Below are 18,802 nucleotides of genomic sequence, written 5' to 3'. Positions count from 1 at the left end.
CAGATAGGGGGTGGCTCAGCTGTCCGGCAAGCCCATGAAACACCAGCCTACAAAGGCAATAGCCCAGAAAATAGAGCAGGACAGGATCAGAGCCACCCATCCTCCCCCCTCACCCTCCTCAGGGCCACAGCTCTTTTGGAGCCCTGGGACAGTTATGAACTGTATTCAACAGGGACTGCATCATTTCTGGAAGAACCTCTATTCAAAAACATAGGTTGAGAAGTAAAGATTCATATTGCGATGTATTTGGTATCTACTTAATTACTCTTATTTCTTTCTTCAGCCATGATGCTATTCTCAAGCCACCATCACTACTTGAGAGACATCTATACCAGCTGTGACTGCCTTTCTCAGCATTTGGAAGTGCCACCTCAGTGCAGAGTGTATTTTCCCAAAGTGTAATGCCTACAAGTTGGAAAGAAATAATACCTGGTTGAAGGGGGCCCGGGGCCCATCACCTAGCAGAGCTGTTTTCTGCTGCTGGAATGGTATTGGCCCTTGAGATGGATGTGGCCCTCTTGCCGGGTTCTGCTGTCCCTGAGGTCCAGGGGGCCCTTGCATGCCACCCTGGGGTGGAGGTCCCAAAGAGCCCTGGGGCGGCCCCTGCTGACCTTGTGAGCCTGGAGGCCCTCGCAATTCCTGGGGAGGGCCCATCATTGATCCTTGGGGTGGAGGCCCCTGCATGCCTCGCATCTCCTGAGGACCTCGCATCTCCTGAGGGCCATGTCCCAGCAGTCCACTTGGAGGATGAGGTCCTCTCATCTCTTGAGGCGGGTGGCCCAGCATCATCCCTTGGGGAGCAGGACCCTGGTTCTCTCGGGGGCCTGGAGGACCCTGCATTCCTCTTGGATTCAATCCCATCAGAGGTCCCTGAGACACAGGACCTTGGATCCCTTGAGACCCTGGCCCACCTTGCATCCCATGAGGATGGGGAGGTCCTTGCATTCCTCTGGGACCAGGTGGTCCCTGCATACCTTGAGTACCAGGTCCCTGAGGGCCCAAGTGACCCTGGGGACCAGGTGGGCCTTGGGGGCCTATGTGACCTTGTGGGCCAGGTGGGCCCTGAGGACCCATATGACCTTGAGGACCAGAAGTGCCCTGTGGTCCAGGTGGTCCTTGAGGTCCCAAAGGGCCATGAGGTCCAGGATGCCTTTGCATTCCTTGGGGCCCATGCATGTCCTGAGGCCTCGGCAACCCCTGGGGTGGGCCCTGGGGCCCTTGTGGTCCCATGAATCCTTGTGGCCCCCCACCTCCCTGATGCAGTGGAGGACCCTGTGGTCCCATTTGTCCCTGGGGTCCAGGGGGCCTAAACTGTCCCTGTGGACCTGGAGGCCCCATTTGAGCCATGTTCATTGGCATCTGCTGAGATGGATGAGGCTGTTGAAAACCTTGAGGAATCTGAGACATTGGACCTTGTCCTGGAAAGGGCTGGGGTCCCAGGAGAGGGGTGCCAGATGAAGGAGGAGGCTGAATTTGCTCAGCCTGTTTCTGTGCAAGTCTTTCAATTTTAAGTTGCTGGAAAGAAAGGAAGAAAAAGCATGCTGATAAAAATGCCAGAGCCCTTAAAGATGACAATATTGCTATCACTTATTTCATCAGGGGAGCCTCAAAACAAACATAAGGTACTGAGTGGCCTCTAGAGTCCATGAGATATTCAGATGTTCTGAAGGTGCTCAGGCTTCCAGACTCTAGAATGCTTCTTTTTAGGTGCTGGGAAACAGCAGTCAGGACTATTTATATCCATCTTGATCAGGGAAAGCCCAACAATTTACTAGTGTTTTATCATTCTTGGTAGCTGCCAAAGGTAGGGAAAATAAGAACAAACCACCTGTTCTAGAGCTGACAGAAAAAAATTTTTTAGCCGTGGATAAGTAAATGAATCCAAATTAAAACTATGTTGGTTTATCTTGTCTATTAAAAAACGTATATTCAACTTAGGTCTACTTGCTGCTTGACTGATCTGGTTTTAAAAGTCTAAGAAACACGATTCTTTTAGAAACTAGCTTCCTAATGCAGCAATAAGAAATGATATTGCTCATCAGACCCATCTGAGAGTCCACTCCCTTCTCCTTAAGAGCATATCAATAAACAAAACGTTAATCACTACTTTCTTAGATCATCTCGAATCCCCCAGAAGAGCGTCACACACCTCCAGAAGCTGTGGGTTAGTATACTGTAATGTGGCCATCTCTTGTTCGATTTCTGCTTGTGTTTTTTTCTTCTCTTCCAATTTAATGTCTTCTTTTCTGTCATTCAATACCTCGTTTGGGGCAGGAATTGGGACTTTATTTTGCATCCAAGCCTTGGGAAAGAAGAGAATATTAAAGTATACTCTAAGTGTGTAAATCATAATGACAGAATGAGAAAGCCATTCTAGAATGTCAGTGGCTCATTCCAACCTGGTGAATACAAGTCGGCTCAGCTGGTAAACTATCTTTATTTCTAATACTAATTCTTAGTGACACAGGAATGGAGTCAGGCAAGCACATCACTAGGTAGAAATTGTTGTTGATAAAAGCTGCAAGATCTCACATGTTATTAAGATGCAACACCTGCCTGCCTCTTCAAAAGGACACGTGCACTCTGTGTTGAGGGAACAAAGTGGAAGACAGACAAAATATGTTGAAGAGGGTCAACATACTCTCCCTGCTCCATGTCTCTTTTTTCCTGCTTCTGATAGCTTGGAATGATAACAAGGAGGTGAGAATAAAAGAAGACCTAGAGAAGATTCATGACAAACTCAGGACTAACTGCAAAGCAACACATGGGAACTATGTCTAATAATGCCTGAAATATGTGAAGAATGCTCAAAAAATGTCTGTAGTACAGAAATACCTTCAACAGATGAGATAATCCAAGAGAAACCTACTTCTGCACTTCAGTTAGACTTACCAAGCGGAGTCTCCCACCAAGTGGGCAGGGGTGCACTTCTAGTTACTCACCTGCTGAAACTGAGCAGGAATAGGTTTTGCATAAGGAACTTTCTTCTGAGGTACTTTTTTCTGATCCTTTTGCATCACCTCCTCCATTCCCCAATCTAAACCTGGAATTGTCATTTCAATTTCGTTTGATTCATCTTTCCCTGAAACCATAAAGAGAAGTAGTTAGCCAAGGAAATAAAAGAAAGTGGTCACTTCATCAATGAACACATTTTCGGAAGAACAGATTCTAAATATCATGCAGTTTACATCACTTTTATCAACATTTCTCAACATACATCATTTTGGCATTTTCAACATAATTTAATATCATGATTATAAGAAATAGGTAAAATTACAGAAAAAGTAAAAGTTATAGGTACAACTTCTCTTACCCATCTGTTCTTGTTCCATAGCTAATTTTAGTTGTTCTGGTATTCCCATCCCTGGAATTACTGCCAGGCTATTAGGTTCAAGGTCATCTATACATAGGAATACAGCCAGTGTCAATAGAGATTTTATAAATGTATCAGGCCAATAAAATTAACACTTTATAAAAATGAAAATTATTGCTGGCGATTTATAAATCCATAAACTATAAAACTAAAATTCGTTTTGCAAAATCTTCTCAACACCTAACACTTTTATAACAGAATATCAGATTTCAAAGACAGATAAACATGCAAGAACCTCACCGTATTCCACTCCATCTTCAGACATTCCAGGCAACAGGTTTAGATTGTATCGATCTCGCATTTTATCACCTGGTCGGTTTCGGGTCCAAAATTTGCTGTCAAAATAAAAGTATTTGGAGGGGGGAGGAGAGGAGCATGGTTTCAGTGTATTTCTGGGCACTTAACAGTACTTAGCAGTCCTCTGGCAAAAACAACAAAGTTTTACAATGCCTTATTCTAAACATTTTTAATGTAGAAAGACATTTTTTAAATTAGAAGGCAAAACAAAATTCAAATAAGAAAGTCATATTCAATACCCAATCTCCTTGTAATATACATATTTATAAACCACTACCAACGTGTCCTTAAGAGTAAGTTAGAAAACAAATTAATACATTCCTATATGAATAAAATATACATTTATCTCCTGCTGCTCCATAAATACAGTAATTCCTTGTTATTTTTGACATAAAGCTTACCTAGTATGGTCATTTGAGCCTGAGCAGAGAATATGTCCAAGAGGATGCCAAGCCAGACTCCAAATCATTCCTTCATGGGCCATCTCCATCCCACCCACTTCTTTCTCTACCCTGTAATGGCACCACAGAAAGTAGTCTTTTTCACAAAAGTTACCCAACCCCTCCCCCACCAAGAAAGACATTTTCTTTTAGTGCAACACAAAGCTACCAAAGTCAGTTACTTTAAATCTGGTCAATTCCACATGTTTCAGAGGTACTGATTTGTCATCAGGAATACAGTCTTTTATCCAGAGTACCTCAGAGGGGAAATGCTTCAGAAATGACCTCACCACAAGAAACAAGGAAGTTGGTCTTACTCTCCCTTCAAGACTTCCATAGCCAAAAAGAGAGATGCTAAGTTTTCTGTTCCAAACTGGGTTTACAGATACAGGACATATGAACACTCAGAAAAAATACAAAACACTATCATTTTTTTCATGTTCAGGTGCTCTCTTCATAAAATTTACAACTTTTTACATAGTAAGTGCCACATACCCAACATGCCAGAATAACAAAGAGCCATCAGACCCTCCACTGGCAAAAAGTCCTTCATGAACAGGATGCCAGGCCACAGCTGTAAACAAAAACACGGAGAGGGACAAAACTATTAGGATCTCAGAACACTACAGCAATAGTCAAAATGAGAAGCATATCATAGCCGCTGACCTGTAGCTTCTTTCTTATGACCTCGGAAGACTTGAAGCTCTTCTTTCAGGTTTCGGATGTCGAAAAGTTTACAGAGGTGGTCACGTGATGCTGTGAGTAGCCAGTTACCATTGAGATTTAATTTCACTTCCATTACTGTGTTTTTATGGGCATGACTACAAACAAAGTACCAAGAAAATAATCTGTCAGAATTCAAAACAAGTATAAATCAATATAATGGCCATTTTTCTTGAAAAGCACATGGCAGTCAAGATGGCAAGAACTTTGGCCTAGAAGCAATAAAGCATGTAACATTATAGGACCATGGTTAAAAGTACACGTGAAAGAAATAGGTCAAAGACAGAAAGAAATAATGTCCATTATCTAAGCACAGCTTTCACTAACTAGTTAAAATAGGAGAACTTCAACTGGATAGAAAAGTTTATCTGTGAAGCAGGGGAAGCACTTGAACACATAAATTAATATTCGATAAAGCTCATTCAATTTTAAAAATTCAATGAAGCTTCTCTCATTAAGTCAAAGCAATTTTAAAAAGGACACAAGATAGTTTGAGGGTTAATTTGAACTAAAGACTCTGCAACCGCTGAGGCCTGCACAATGCACATCTCCAAGGAGCACCATTCACAAGGCCACTGGAGCTGTGCAACAAGGCAGCCTTGCTCCAGCCAGCTCACTCTGGGTATGGCTCAATTCCCAATCAGAGGGACCAGGATACAGCTGCTTAGTCAAAAAAACGTTAACAACATATTCACAGAACTGTGAATGTTTACTGATAATTCAAAGAGAAAATTTTTTATGATGTGGCTGCATCATAACTAAATACTCAGATAAAAACTGAGAACTGATTCAAATATGAAGGGAAAATTTCTCTATAAGTAGATGTAGTGAGATGGAGAAAGCTGGGCTGTGTCTAACAAATGGCACACATGTCGGGACTTCCCTGGTGGTACAGTGGTTATGACTCCGCGCTTCCAATGCAGAGGGCGTGGGTTCGATCCCTGGTTGGGGAATATGATCCCACATGCCGTGCAGCCAAAAGTTTAAAAAAAAATGGCACACACATCAATTCCATACAAAATGTATTATGATGAGGAAACAGTAAAGCTAGAAGAGTAGCAATAACCACCTCCTCCCCACCCCTGTGACACCCAAATTAAATTTAGATGTATGTGGCAGAACAAAAATCAAGCCTTATTTTATTAGGAATTTAGAGAGAAATCATATTTAATAAATAAGGAGGCTCTAGGTGTAAGTCCATCTGCTGTCTACACTACTTTTTCAGGAATAGATGAGAGGAAAAAAAAGCTAAAAGGTAAAGAATACAGGCAGCTTTGCTCCCCTTGGTTTAGGGACCAAGGTGGGGTTCCTATCACTTACAGTGTTGCAAGACTCTGCCCAGTCTTGGGATCCCAGAACTTGATTGGCTGTTGACTATCTTTACTTCCTGAAACAACTAACCCTTTTGTTGGATGCCAGTCTACACACTTCACATCAGCACCGTGCCCTGTCGGAAACAAGTTAAGATAAAAACCTAATCAGCATAGATATTTCAAACAGGACTCCATTCTAATTTAAACCAAAATAGAGAAACCTATTAAATGTTTTGATCCTAGTACTCAGTCATCTTAAACTTTTAAAACAAACTCTCTTTGGCCTTTGTGTCTGGAAGACTTTTGGGTACAGCAACCTCTCCCCCTATGCCACAACGCACAGGGACCATTCCTCTTCTCCTGGAACTAAGCTCACCTTCTCACGTACTTGCTGGTAGGCCGGTCAAGATTTTTGGAAGCCCCTGTAAAGCTGTGCAAACTTTTCATGTTCTTCTATGTATTGTCCTAATTATTAGAAACAATGCTTGTCATTCACTTTAGCTTTCCTGCTTTGAAGTAGTCCCTATAGATCAAAAGTCCTAAATTCAGATTGAGACACCACCACTTTCTAGATGTGACAATACGAAAAGTATTCCATCTTTCTGATCCCATTTACTGAAACGCAGAATGGGAAAAATAATCCCTGCTTCATTCACACATATGTCAGATGAGATGCCAATAAAAGTTAGTCTATCGAGTGCTCACTATATGATAGGCAGTGTATCGAGCACCTCTTTAAATCCTCTCAAAACCCTGAGAAAAGCTAGTCGACAATAACAGGAGCTGGAATCTGAACGCTGTCTGTAGGAATAGAGATAGTTCTCTTAATCACTGTGCTAGAGCATGAGGTTGCTTCAAAAACGCAACAGATTAACCGTTACTAAAAATTACGAAAGTGAAAACCAGAATTTACAAAACTGAAAAAAATGAGCATGATTTTTGAAAACTTGTTGCTGTACAAAAAGAGCCTCAAGAGTATTTTATATAGCAAATGCACTAAGAAGCAGGTGAAGGGGAAGGTAAACAGCATTTGAAACGGCTCCTTCTCTAACCAGGCTCAAATCCAGCTTCTATGGAGTATGAGGTGGGAAGCAGGAAGGATACAGAAGAATAGAAAAATAGGGAAGTAGGGAAGAAGGAAGAGATGGTTCTAGAGGCGCTGGAGAGTGAATGTGCACCATGCAGAAGGGAAATTCGCATCTCACGTAGGCAAGGACTTATCTAAAGCTCATCCCAGGGCTGGCGCTCGGGAGATACCAACTCTCTGGAGGAGCTTGGCAACGTGTATTAAAAAGTTCGGAAAAAGTACGTATCCTGCAACCCGGTAAACTCCACGTCTCAGAATTCATCATCAGGATACAATGGGTGTCCAAAAAGATTGGCATATAACGATGTTGACCGATATAGTTTATTTTTAAATGCTCCTGAATAGGAAATATACTACAGAATAAATTTCAGCATGGCATATGTGCTCAATGGAATATGATGCACCTATTATAAATGATTCTATAGATAATTTAATGGCATGATTAAAATGTTCATGATACTAAGTTTATTAAAAAAAACAAACACCAGTGTGTATAGCATTCCTGATGCCATCACTGTAGAAGGCAAACAAATTAATAACGAGTGACTGTGTGTGCATATCTATATAGAGAAAAAAGGCAGGAAGTCTAGACACCAAGCTGTTATAATATTAAGCTGGATAGGACTTTTAAGGTGATTCTTATTTCTGTGTCTTCTGTTTTTATATTTCCTACAATAAAAATATATTATTTTGTAACTAGGATCTGAAGGTGGGAAAGGGGAAAGAGGTCTCGTTGTTGCCTTAATTTTTTATTAAGAACTGAGGATGGAAAAGTTGGACAGAAATATAATTCAGTCCCCCAGCCCCTTGCTTGCCTTAAGAACTTTTAATGTTATTAACAATTTTATCCTTAAAAGATATAGCCAGGGAATTTTAAAACTTTATGGGCCACTATCACCTGAAATTAAATATTATGTATAGATACGTATGTATTTTTACCAAATTTGAGTACAAAGTGCGTGAGAAAGTATTTTTAAAATGTGATGCACTATGCAAAAATGTTCATATTCTTAGCTGCCACCTCTACCCTCACCTTCTCTGGGACACTTTTATTACATAAAGAAAGTTGAGTTTAGTTTAAAGAAGTATATGCAAAAACAAGAAAACTATCAACCCATAAGAAAAGAACAACAAAATGTATTTTAGCTGCTTCACTTTTGTTTTCGGAAGTTTTCTAAAATATTTCAGTAGAATTCAAACAAGTGAAAAATCCCATCCATCCCTTTCTGTTAAATGAATTTACCCATATCCATATATATCACTAATATACATCAAACTGATTGGAACTGATTCGTGGATGTTATTTTATTGGTCACTGTCCCTAATAATAAAAATAATACTACTAGCAAACACATATACTCCTTATGTATGGTACTATTCTAAGCAAAGAATGTATACTGAGTCATCATTTTACATGATTACAAAACACAGATAGGTTAAAAAAGTTGCCCACGATTATACAGATGATGTGTGGCAGAGCAGACACCTGAATGCAGGGAACCGGCCCCCGAGCCACTGCTCTTAATGCCTATTCTATACTGCCTGATTACGTGTGAAAGAGGTTACTTTGAGAGTTACAGAAGGAAAACAAAAATATGTACCTTCCTATTTGCTTCTCTATGCATAAAGACTCACCAAAGGGCGGTACGTTGCAGACAGGGTACTGAAATAGAAGGGGGACTATTCAAGCCTTTACATTATTTTACTTTTGAAAAATGTACATGTATTATCTACTTTAAAAAAATTAAATACAAATAAAATAATCTAAGAAAATATGTACAAAAAAGTATGTGCAGGTTGCTAACATTTGAGGCTTAAAAAGAGACGCACACACACATACACAGAGCACACACACATACATTTGCTTAAAAATGCATAAAATAGGGCTTCCCTGGTGGCGCAGTGGTTGAGAGTCCGCCTGCCGATGCAGGGGACGTGGGTTCGTGCCCCGGTCCGGGAAGATCCCACATGCCGTGGAGCGGCTGGGCCCGTGAGCCACGGCCGCTGAGCCTGCGCATCTGGAGCCTGTGCTCCGCAGCGGGACAGGCCACAATAGTGAGAGGCCCACGTACCGCAAAAAAAAAAAAAAACTGCATAGAATATGTCTGAAAGAATATGAAAGAATCTGATAATACTGACTGCTACCAAGAAGGGGAATTGGTACCCTGGGAACAAGGGTAAGGAGAGTTCACTGTATATTATTTGGTAATTTTAAAATATTGAAACACATGAAATGATCTATTGAGAAAAATATTCAATTAAAAAATTTTATTTACTAGATAACATATTGATTACCTGTATGAAATCTTTACAAGCAGCATATGTCATTTTCATAATTTTTCATGAAAAAGAATAAATAGATTAAGCTGGCATAGAAGCAAATTGATATGCAACTGCTTCCTTCTCCAGGGAAAAAAGTTACTGAATTCCCAATGAAGTGACAAAAACTATTTCAAATGATAAAATTCTACCCTCTCATGTCACTATGATACATTTAGATCCAGAAGAATCAGACTGATAGAAATCTATCCTAAGAAAATAATTTTCAAGGATTTTTAAAAACTCTTATTTTTAAAATATGGTATTTGAAGCCTTGTTCATAAGTTTAAAAGTATAAAAAATTTTAGAAGTGGAATGACTAAATGAACTGTGCCACAGTCCCAAAACAAAAGAAACATACAACTACTACAATGAAGATTCTGGGAACAAAGAAAAACATGCTCATGAAATAAAGGGAACTTTTACAAGCAAACAACACAGGCACAACCTGTGCATATGCTATGAGAATGACTATAAAAATGTACACATATATTTGCAAAAATGTAGATACGAATAAGCAAGAAATGAAAAACATATTGGGATTGTGAGAAAAAAGGTAAAATTTTTCTATCCACATTTCGTCTAATGTTATACTGTGGTTTTAACCATAAATAACATGGGTTAGATTTTTGTGTGTGTGTGTGAACTTTTTGGTATGTTTTTAAAATGAGAAAAAAAAATGCAAGTGACTTAGCTAGGTAATGTCTTATCCATCAAATTAGCAAAAATTAATTTTGGTGACACCCAGTGTAAGTAAGTTACAGACGCTCTTATGCATAACTGGTTGGAAAGTAAATCAGTACGACTTTGCAGGGAGGCTTTTGGCCCTATCAAAATGTTAAATGCTCACAACCTTTAATTCTGTAATCCCTCTGCTAGGAATTTACCCTATGTTTGTAGCTGTAAAAGCACACCAAGATTCATATACAAAGGTATTTATTACACCGTGTTTGAATTATAAAACTGGAAACAACCTCAATATAAATCAGTGAGGGGATATTTAGAAAAATTAAGATAAATCCATATAATTGAATACTATATGGCTGTTAAAACTGAAGCTGAAACTGAATCTGGAGTGACAGAAGTGTTTTATATCTTGATTATGGTGGTGGTTTCAAAAATGAAGCAGTGAGGGCTTCCCTGGTGGCGCAGTGGTTGAGAGTCCGCCTGCCGATGCAGGGGACACGGGTTCGTGCCCCGGTCCGGGAAGATCCCACATGCCGCGCAGCGGCTGGGCCCGTGAGCCATGGCTGCTGAGCCTGCGCGTCTGGAGCCTGTGCTCCGCAACGGGAGAGGCCACAACAGTGAGAGGCCCGCGTACCGCAAAAAAAAAAAACAAAAACGAAGCAGTGAAGGAAATTTCTGGAGGGACTAAAATGTTATGTATCTTGATTATGGTGTATGTATTTGTCAAAATTCATAGAACTGTACACCTAAAGAAAGGTAAATGTTACCGTATGTAACATACACCTCAATAAACCTGACTTCTAAATAATATAAGCAGAAAAGCAAGGTGTAACTTAGCCCCATTTGGAAAAAAGAAAACTTAAGCTGTTAATAGTTTTTTAGGGAGAAGAAATGGTATGGGAATAAGAAGAAGTCATTTACTCTTCTGTACTGCTTGAAGTTTTTAACATGCGCTTTTATTACTTTACTTAATGTCAACTGGCTTTGGTTTCCCTCTATTCAAAACTCAAGGGACTGACTGACATCAATTAGCGCCTGTGTTTGTCAATACAGAACTAACCAGTGCCTGTGGTCCCGCGAAGATGTGCTTCAGAACCTCAGTGGGAATGAAAGTTTTCATTGAAAGCTCTTGGACTCGCTATGGCTGAACTAAGTTTCAAGGATAATATGGGTTTTGTGACCTAGCATGCTATATATAAAAACTTAATCTTATATAAATTATTATCTCATAGAAAAATGACTAAGTCCCAAACACATGGCTTATCAATTTCAACCATTAACCCTAAAGAACGCCTTTACAACAATTTTTATCATTTCAAAGGTCCAGAATTTCAGCATAGAATCATTCAAAGTTCTTTGTTACCCCCAAACATGGAAATTTTAAGACTGTAGTATCTGCAGTGCTAAAGCAATTAACACAGACTTAATGGAAAATTCATTCATGTGACAACTGTTTTTTATTGGCCTAATGACCTAGATATTTTAGTACTAAAAACATCTTTCTAATGGCTCAAGATTTTAGGACTGAAAACTTCTTGCCAATGAAAGACCAAGTATTTTTTAAAGTGGCATTTAAACGTTTCAGAATCAAGCCCATAAAAAATACAAAGATACAACTCTCAACACCACCAAACCTCCTCCAGATACTATAAAGCCTAACACAGGAAAACGTGGAGCCCTGCAGGAGACTGACAGGAGTCTAAAGGTAGATTGTAGTAAACACATACAATCCTTAGTAGGATGCAGAGCTTTAAGAAGCCAGTGATGTGGGCACAGAGTTACTAAGTAAAAACTCTAGGATCCCCAGGAAAGGTAACAAGTAGCTCGGCCACACTGCAACTAGAACTACGCTTAAAGAAAGATTTCAATATTGAGGCTTGGAGGTACAACTGCCAAATTCTAAAATATCCCAACTGCCAAAATCATCAAATAGAAAACAAGACTGTCATGATAAATCTACACGTGACATTCCCTTTGAATGCTTATAAATATTTAAGAACTTAACCTGCACTGTTCAATATAGTAGCTATTAGCCACCTGTGGCTATTTAAATGTTTTAATTTAGATTAAAAATTAGGTCGCTCAGTCACACTAGCGACATTTCAAGTGCTCAACAGCCACCTGTGACTAACAGCTAGCATACTGGACAGCATAAACACAGAGTATTTCCATCATCTCAAGAAGTCCTATTAGACAACACTGATTTAGACTGTAATTAGACATTTTAAAGAAAGTTTCTCCTTGAATTTCCATAATCACATTATTTTTATTCCCTATCTCAGTTACACAATGAATAGCAACAACAAAAAAAATACCTTCAATTGATACTTGAGCTAGTGAAGACCTACAAAGTTATACAGCCTTGTAATTTTTACAAGAGAAAACTGAGGCCTAAAAGGGTTTAGGCCAGTGGCCAGGTGGCCAGGACTGCCTTCTTCCCGTTCCAATCTTCCCTTCACCTCACTAAATATAACATCCAAATGAAGTGGCAGAAGAGGTCCTTTTGTTTTGTTTCACTTATCAAATTTTGCTTGCTCAAATGTAACTGAGGGTGTAGAAGGCAAACTTCTACACACCTTTCCATCTCTCAGAACTGTACAAGAAAAGAATTTAGGGGTAAAATCTAAAGATAAACACATAAAAAAGAATTACTTTTTAACTATCTGAGAAGTAACCAGATTGACTTCGAAGACCAGGGTCCTGTTAAATGTGGCAACCATGACCCAACTCCACCCAAAGAAATTCCAAATTAATCTAACCATACTGGGTTACTCTCAGAGCTTAAGCTTTGAGGGCAATGAGTTCTGCATCATTTCTTTGCTAGCTAAACATTCCCTCAGGGTGCTAGCTAAATGAATAGTGACAGAATTAGCATCTCTGAGACACTGGTGGCATTGCTTTGTGGATTAACCTGTGTCTGACATGCCAGAATTGTTTAGCTTATTATTTCATAATTATTTGCAGAAAGCAACCATTAACTGTGCATTAGAATTTATACCAAATGGGGAGGTAAACAGTAATTTTACTTATTCCACTTGATTATACTTTCACACATTCATCTATCTTTCACTTGTTCACTAATTCAAAATAAGTGTGCTCAATAGCAACATTTATTGGGTTCCTATTATGGGTGCTCAACCTCTAAAATATGTGACCACCAAATGAAATAGAATTGAACACTGGGGAAGTATCTGTGGAATCACACAGTCCAGGTACAATAACTTTCAAAAAAGTTAATACTTAGAATAAATGTTTTCTGAATATAGACTGAAATTAAGCCAGCAAACAATTAATGCAGGTGTTTTAGAGACCCTCTCCACAAAATAAAAACAGATAAAAAACCTCTTTTAAAAACAATGTTACATGACTATGCTTGAAATAGGAAGGTGCAGAATGCAAAAAATAATATTTTTCCTAATGACAAAATGCTTAATGTGTTGTTGTTTTTAAAGGAGATCCTAGAAATATAATGCAGAGACTCCTTAATAAACCCTAAAATTCTGAGAATAACAGGATAGATGGTTAGGTCCTTAGCTGTTTGGCAAACAGCTCTAGACTTACTTTTGTAGAAAGTGGAGTCTTCCTGTTGATTAATAATTTCCAATCTCAGAATCGTAAAGTGTAGTGCAGTGAACGCTAGGAGCCAACAAGGGAACAAGGTCTGTTTTTGTACTCTTCCCTTATCCGAGGAGGTTCCCTGGCCTCTGTGAAATTGTATGTAGACTTTGTGCCCCTGTGCATTTTTCAAGAACCTCATCTCTCCTCCACAGCCTCACCAGATCCTAAGGGACCTATCATCCCACACAGGTAAACAGCCCTGCCTTAAGACAATGCATATGGCCCCAAGGCTCGGTGAACAGTCTGAAAATCAAGATACAGAGTTTTATTTGAAGGTCAGAAATAGTGTCCATTTTCCCATTTTATTTTTCCTGGATCAGACCATCATATGAACAAATCTTAAGGAAAATTTCTTTTATACATAGCTTACAAAAAGCACCAAGATTTTCTAATACAGGAAGGAAAAAAAGCAAACAAAATTTAAGCGCCACCTTGTACAACATTAACAGCTGAAGAACTGTTATTCAAGAAAGTGTGTCAAACATTAACAAACTCAAGCTACTTCCAGCCACAAGAACATAAAATGTAACAGATCAGTTCAAGGCAAAGGGTATGTGTAGCCATGGTCAATAGCCAAACACTTCAGTAGGTCAGCGGAATCAAGAATTTAAAAAATTAAGGAGCATAAGCAACTTGTATGTTGGTCAATGAATATGCAATTTATTAACATTTTTACCTTCCTTTTTTGCAGAATGATTTTAAATTTGATCGAACACTGAACATCAACTGGAAGTAATTACTATCTTTGTCATTTAAATCTAGAAAGTTACATTAGTAAAAAACTATAAAATTAAATGGAAAATAAATTTTGGAAAGAGTACACCTCTAGGCAGTGTTTACACAAAGCATATTCCAAGCAACAACAGTGCGCAGAATCATGGGGGAAGGGTTTCTCCGGTCAAATAGCTGGGCAATGCTGAATTTTAAAAATTGACAAGTTTCTTTTCATGTCTGAGAGCCTTCAGTGCTTTCAATATGTATTACAAATCTGTAGGTGAACATTTGACCGCAAGCCTTTTTTTCTCAGAATACTTCCAAGTCCCTCAAAAGACCAATCTGTGAAATTTTGAAATGCTAGCTTAGGATGTGGTCTGGCAATGATGAACCTAAATTCAGGTCAGCAGACACCTCTGGAGCAGGAGAGGAGCAACTAAAGGGACCTTTAACCATATCTGCAATGTGTGTAATGTGTACTTCTTTTTAAAATTCAGAAATAAGTATGGCAAAATGTAAGGATTTGACAGAGCTGAGTGGTAACACAGAAAAGTGTTATAAAAAACAGTTAAACATACGGTGTCAGAAAAGCATCCAGTATACAAACAAAAACAAACTCAAATGGCACAGGGGGTAGGCACATCATAAATTTGCCCATCTTCTACTTAACTTATATATTTAATTTGCATATGCAAGTAAAATGGTTTCTATTTATTTGTACCATGTATTTACATGGTACTGACAAAGGCTGACCTAAATGAAATTGTCAAGTAGGTTAAAAATTGAAATTAAACACACATCTCATAAGATTAATGCCATGTAACTACTTCTGGCATAAAGTGAAAAAAATTATGAATATATGACTAAGTATATAATTTCTGAGTCCAATTAAAAATTTAAAGTATTCAAAAAAGTACAAGGCTATTTTGGAGACTATTTATCAAAGCAGATTAAAGCAAAGGAATGCAACAACCAAATATTCTTTCAGCCTCATTGTTGTTGTACTCCCCCAATTGCTGGATGTTAACAATCAATATATCAAAGCACTTCAGCCATTTGTCTGGGATGGGAGATACCTGGGGTCCCACGCAACGCAGAAACCAGTCACAAAGTCCTTTGTAAGAAAGGGTACACTGGTGTGTGCGTGTGTGTGCATGTGTATGTGTGTGTGTGTGTGTGTGTGAGCACGTGCGTAATTAGTCAAAGTTCTCTAGTAAACATTTCTGCACACATTCATAATTCAATAGTAATATACAGATGACACAATATTCTTTTAAAGGATCAAGAAGAAAAGCATATAGCCATTGCTTGAAAAATCAGAAAGAAAATGTAAATCCAAAAAATCCTTTAAAAGAATGAGCAGGGGGCTTCCCTGGTGGCGCAGTGGTTGGGAGTCCGCCTGCTGATGCAGGGGACACGGGTTCGTGCCACAGTCCGGGAAGATCCCACATGCTGCAGAGCAGCTGGGCCCGTGAACCATGGCCGCTGAGCCTGCGCATCCGGAGCCTGTGCTCCGCAACGGGAGAGGCCACAGCAGCGAGAGACCCCCGTACCGCAAAAAAAAAGAATGAGCAGGACTACCAGAAAGTGCAGTACCTATGTGACATTAATAATAAAGTTATTAGTGCCAGCAGGTACCTTGGCCAAGAATGAACAGAAGTCATGATTGAAACTCCTAATAAAGAAAAAGCAAAACCATTTATAATGATACTTTAGGGTACTTCTAGAGTAAGCCTTCCTTCTGAAAACAAGGTAAAAAATATGGTTCACCCAGTTGGCCATCTTAAGGAGACTGTTTTTTTACATTGAAGTTTAGATACATAAAAGCAACACATAATCTTGGTCAAAGTAGAATTAATTAACCCCATGGCAATCATGGCCATGCACAGCATCAACTGTACTTTGAATCTCTGAGTTTTGCCAGACTATTCTTGGGTATATCTGCACACTTTTGGTAAATGTGGTTCCCTATATAATCCTCTCCATCTGCTACTATTCACCTCTTGGAAGAAAGGAAGGTAACAATGGCAAGATTATAGAAATTTACCTGTACCAGAACAAAAGGGTTATGTGAACCCCTAAACACTGCTGGGGTTAAGTATATATCACATGATTCCCAGCACATTGTGTGATTTCTACCTATAACTAAAACTTTTCCTACAAATGAATATTCTGATATGGCATTACACTCCAACTGGATCTTGATAATTATCTTCATTTCTGTTTCAAAGCAGAAAATAAGATAATGGAGAAAACCTCAACTGGGAGCTGGTCCTATTATCTAGTTTCCATCATAGTGAAAACATATTCCAATAAAATATTCATTAGCCCATACTGATATAAATAAATAATAAATAAGAGGGGGAGAAGAGCTGAATTTCTCATACGTGAAAATTCCAAATAACTTAGGTTCACCCTCAAGGATGTGGAGCGTAATTCCCAACCCCTCTGGTGTGGGCTGTGCTTCACGACTTCCTTTCAAAGAGAACTGTATGGAGAGGGGGAGAAAGAGTAGCCTTACACTGGAGAACTCTGACAAACACTGCTTCAACCCGTTGACCAAAGTCAACATCAAGTCATGTCGATAGCATACACCCTCTTGCTCTGATGTGATAAAAATGGCACTTCACCTCTGTGGTCTACCTCCCCAAATCCCATAAAACCAAAACCAATCATGAGAAAAATATCAGCTAAAACCCAACTGAGGGCCATTCCACAACCACCATAATACTCATCAAAACACTGGCAGCAAGAAGACAGAGGAACAAAATCTTGATAGTGCTAAGGTGGGGGAGAAACTTTGAATCCAGAATTCTGAATCCAGCCAAAGCCTCATTATAAATGAAATGAAGACGTATAATAAATTTTCAAAATTCTGCCCATAAATCTCAGAAAGAAAAAAAATGTTTGACCGTTCTAGAAATGTGGAAACCAAGTAATACTGATTAGGAAATGTGAAAATCCAAACCAGCTCAAATTAAACTTAACATATTATAAAGAATACCATTATTCCCATTATTCCCTCGTGGAGGTGTTTTAAAATCTGCCATCTTCTTGTACTTTGTTGAATGAATGAATGAATATATGATGAAAAGCCCAGAGGAAAAAACCCAAAAAACCAAAATTGTGTTCTTAGGAAAAACAGATCAGTGTTTTAGTTTGCCCTCCTCTCTGAGCAGCGTCGTGAATCACAAAAATTCTCATCTCCACCTACAATCTACCATATACTCCCTCCCTCTGGAAGAAATAACCACGAGACAAAGTGAGCTTTGTCCAACAGGCGCACAGGTACAGTGTCAGAACAGTTTTATTTGGAATCAAGGAAAGGATATGTTAAATATAATTTAATTCATGTAGGTACTATGTTTAGTGCTCATGTGCTATACAATGGTTATTAGTAAAAAGATTTGAAGTGAACTCGATCTGTTTAAACCTCAAATGTCATTTACCATCTTATATAATTTACTTAACCCTTGCTAAGCCTTTATATTTCCATGTGTAAAATGGACTACTCAATCTTTGGATTGTTTCAGGAATTAAATGAAATGTATGAAGCACTTATCATCATGCCTAGCACACATTTTGAATGGTCAAATTTTAAGAACTCTTGTTTTGATCCAATCTCTGCCCTGAAAAAGCTCACCATAAGGACAGAGATTTCCATGTAGAGCTAAGAGCAAGAGCTGTCATTACCATGAACAGAGTATGGGATAGCAGAAAATGGCTCGATTTGAAAGTACTTCCCACAAGTGAGACTTCTTAAGACTTCGCTAAATTTCAGTCTTCAAGTCACCCAAGATAAAAAGAACACAGAGTTCTAATTACCAACATCCAACCTAAGTATTAGACGTGATCTAACGCCATTTCTCTCTGAGAACTGGAAAACCTACAATGGGGGCCATCACTGCCTTTATTATATTATTTTGACTGTGTTTTAAGTAACTAAGAAAAACAGGTAATACTTCTGATGACAGATAATACTGTTAATTCCGCTAGACTAAATGGCAGTCTCCAATACTGAGATAAAACCAATCACTTTTTAAAAATATTTATTAAGTAAATATTTGAAAATTCTCTCTACATTTTTTTCTATTTTTATTAACACATTTCTAGGAAAAAAGAAACCTACGGGAAAAATACTAGGTTTAACTCAAGTGTCTTTCAGTTATTTTAATTGATCACTTACTCTAAATTCCCCTAAATGCCATGGATTACCTTAAACTAGAAATAC

General features: G+C 38.8%; 1 protein-coding gene across 12 annotated transcripts in view; it reads right to left on the bottom strand.

Annotated features, from left to right (window-relative positions):
• Positions 1 to 18,802, bottom strand: part of WDR33 (WD repeat domain 33) — a 103,779-nt gene that overhangs the window by 14,988 nt on the left and 69,989 nt on the right. For 8 of the 12 annotated variants that reach the window (XM_033400163.2, XM_004276867.4, XM_033400160.1 and 5 more), the window contains exons 8-16: positions 6,154 to 6,280; positions 4,777 to 4,931; positions 4,606 to 4,684; positions 4,072 to 4,182; positions 3,614 to 3,708; positions 3,314 to 3,400; positions 2,943 to 3,082; positions 2,150 to 2,302; positions 430 to 1,515 (exon numbers count right to left, since the gene is read on the bottom strand). In XM_033400163.2, coding sequence (XP_033256054.1) covers positions 430 to 1,515; positions 2,150 to 2,302; positions 2,943 to 3,082; positions 3,314 to 3,400; positions 3,614 to 3,708; positions 4,072 to 4,182; positions 4,606 to 4,684; positions 4,777 to 4,931; positions 6,154 to 6,280 — 2,033 coding nt within the window. Of the gene's footprint in view, positions 1 to 429; positions 1,516 to 2,149; positions 2,303 to 2,942; positions 3,083 to 3,313; positions 3,401 to 3,613; positions 3,709 to 4,071; positions 4,183 to 4,605; positions 4,685 to 4,776; positions 4,932 to 6,153; positions 6,281 to 14,120; positions 18,787 to 18,802 lie in introns of those variants that run through there. The other 4 variants (XM_033400170.2, XM_033400172.2, XM_033400171.2 and 1 more) reach the window with 2 other exon arrangements.

Source organism: Orcinus orca, chromosome 7 (genome assembly GCF_937001465.1).
Source record: "Orcinus orca chromosome 7, mOrcOrc1.1, whole genome shotgun sequence".
NCBI classification, from domain to species: domain Eukaryota; kingdom Metazoa; phylum Chordata; class Mammalia; order Artiodactyla; family Delphinidae; genus Orcinus; species Orcinus orca.
Note: the sequence above shows the minus strand (reverse complement) of the source record. Positions and strands in the feature narration are given on the sequence as shown.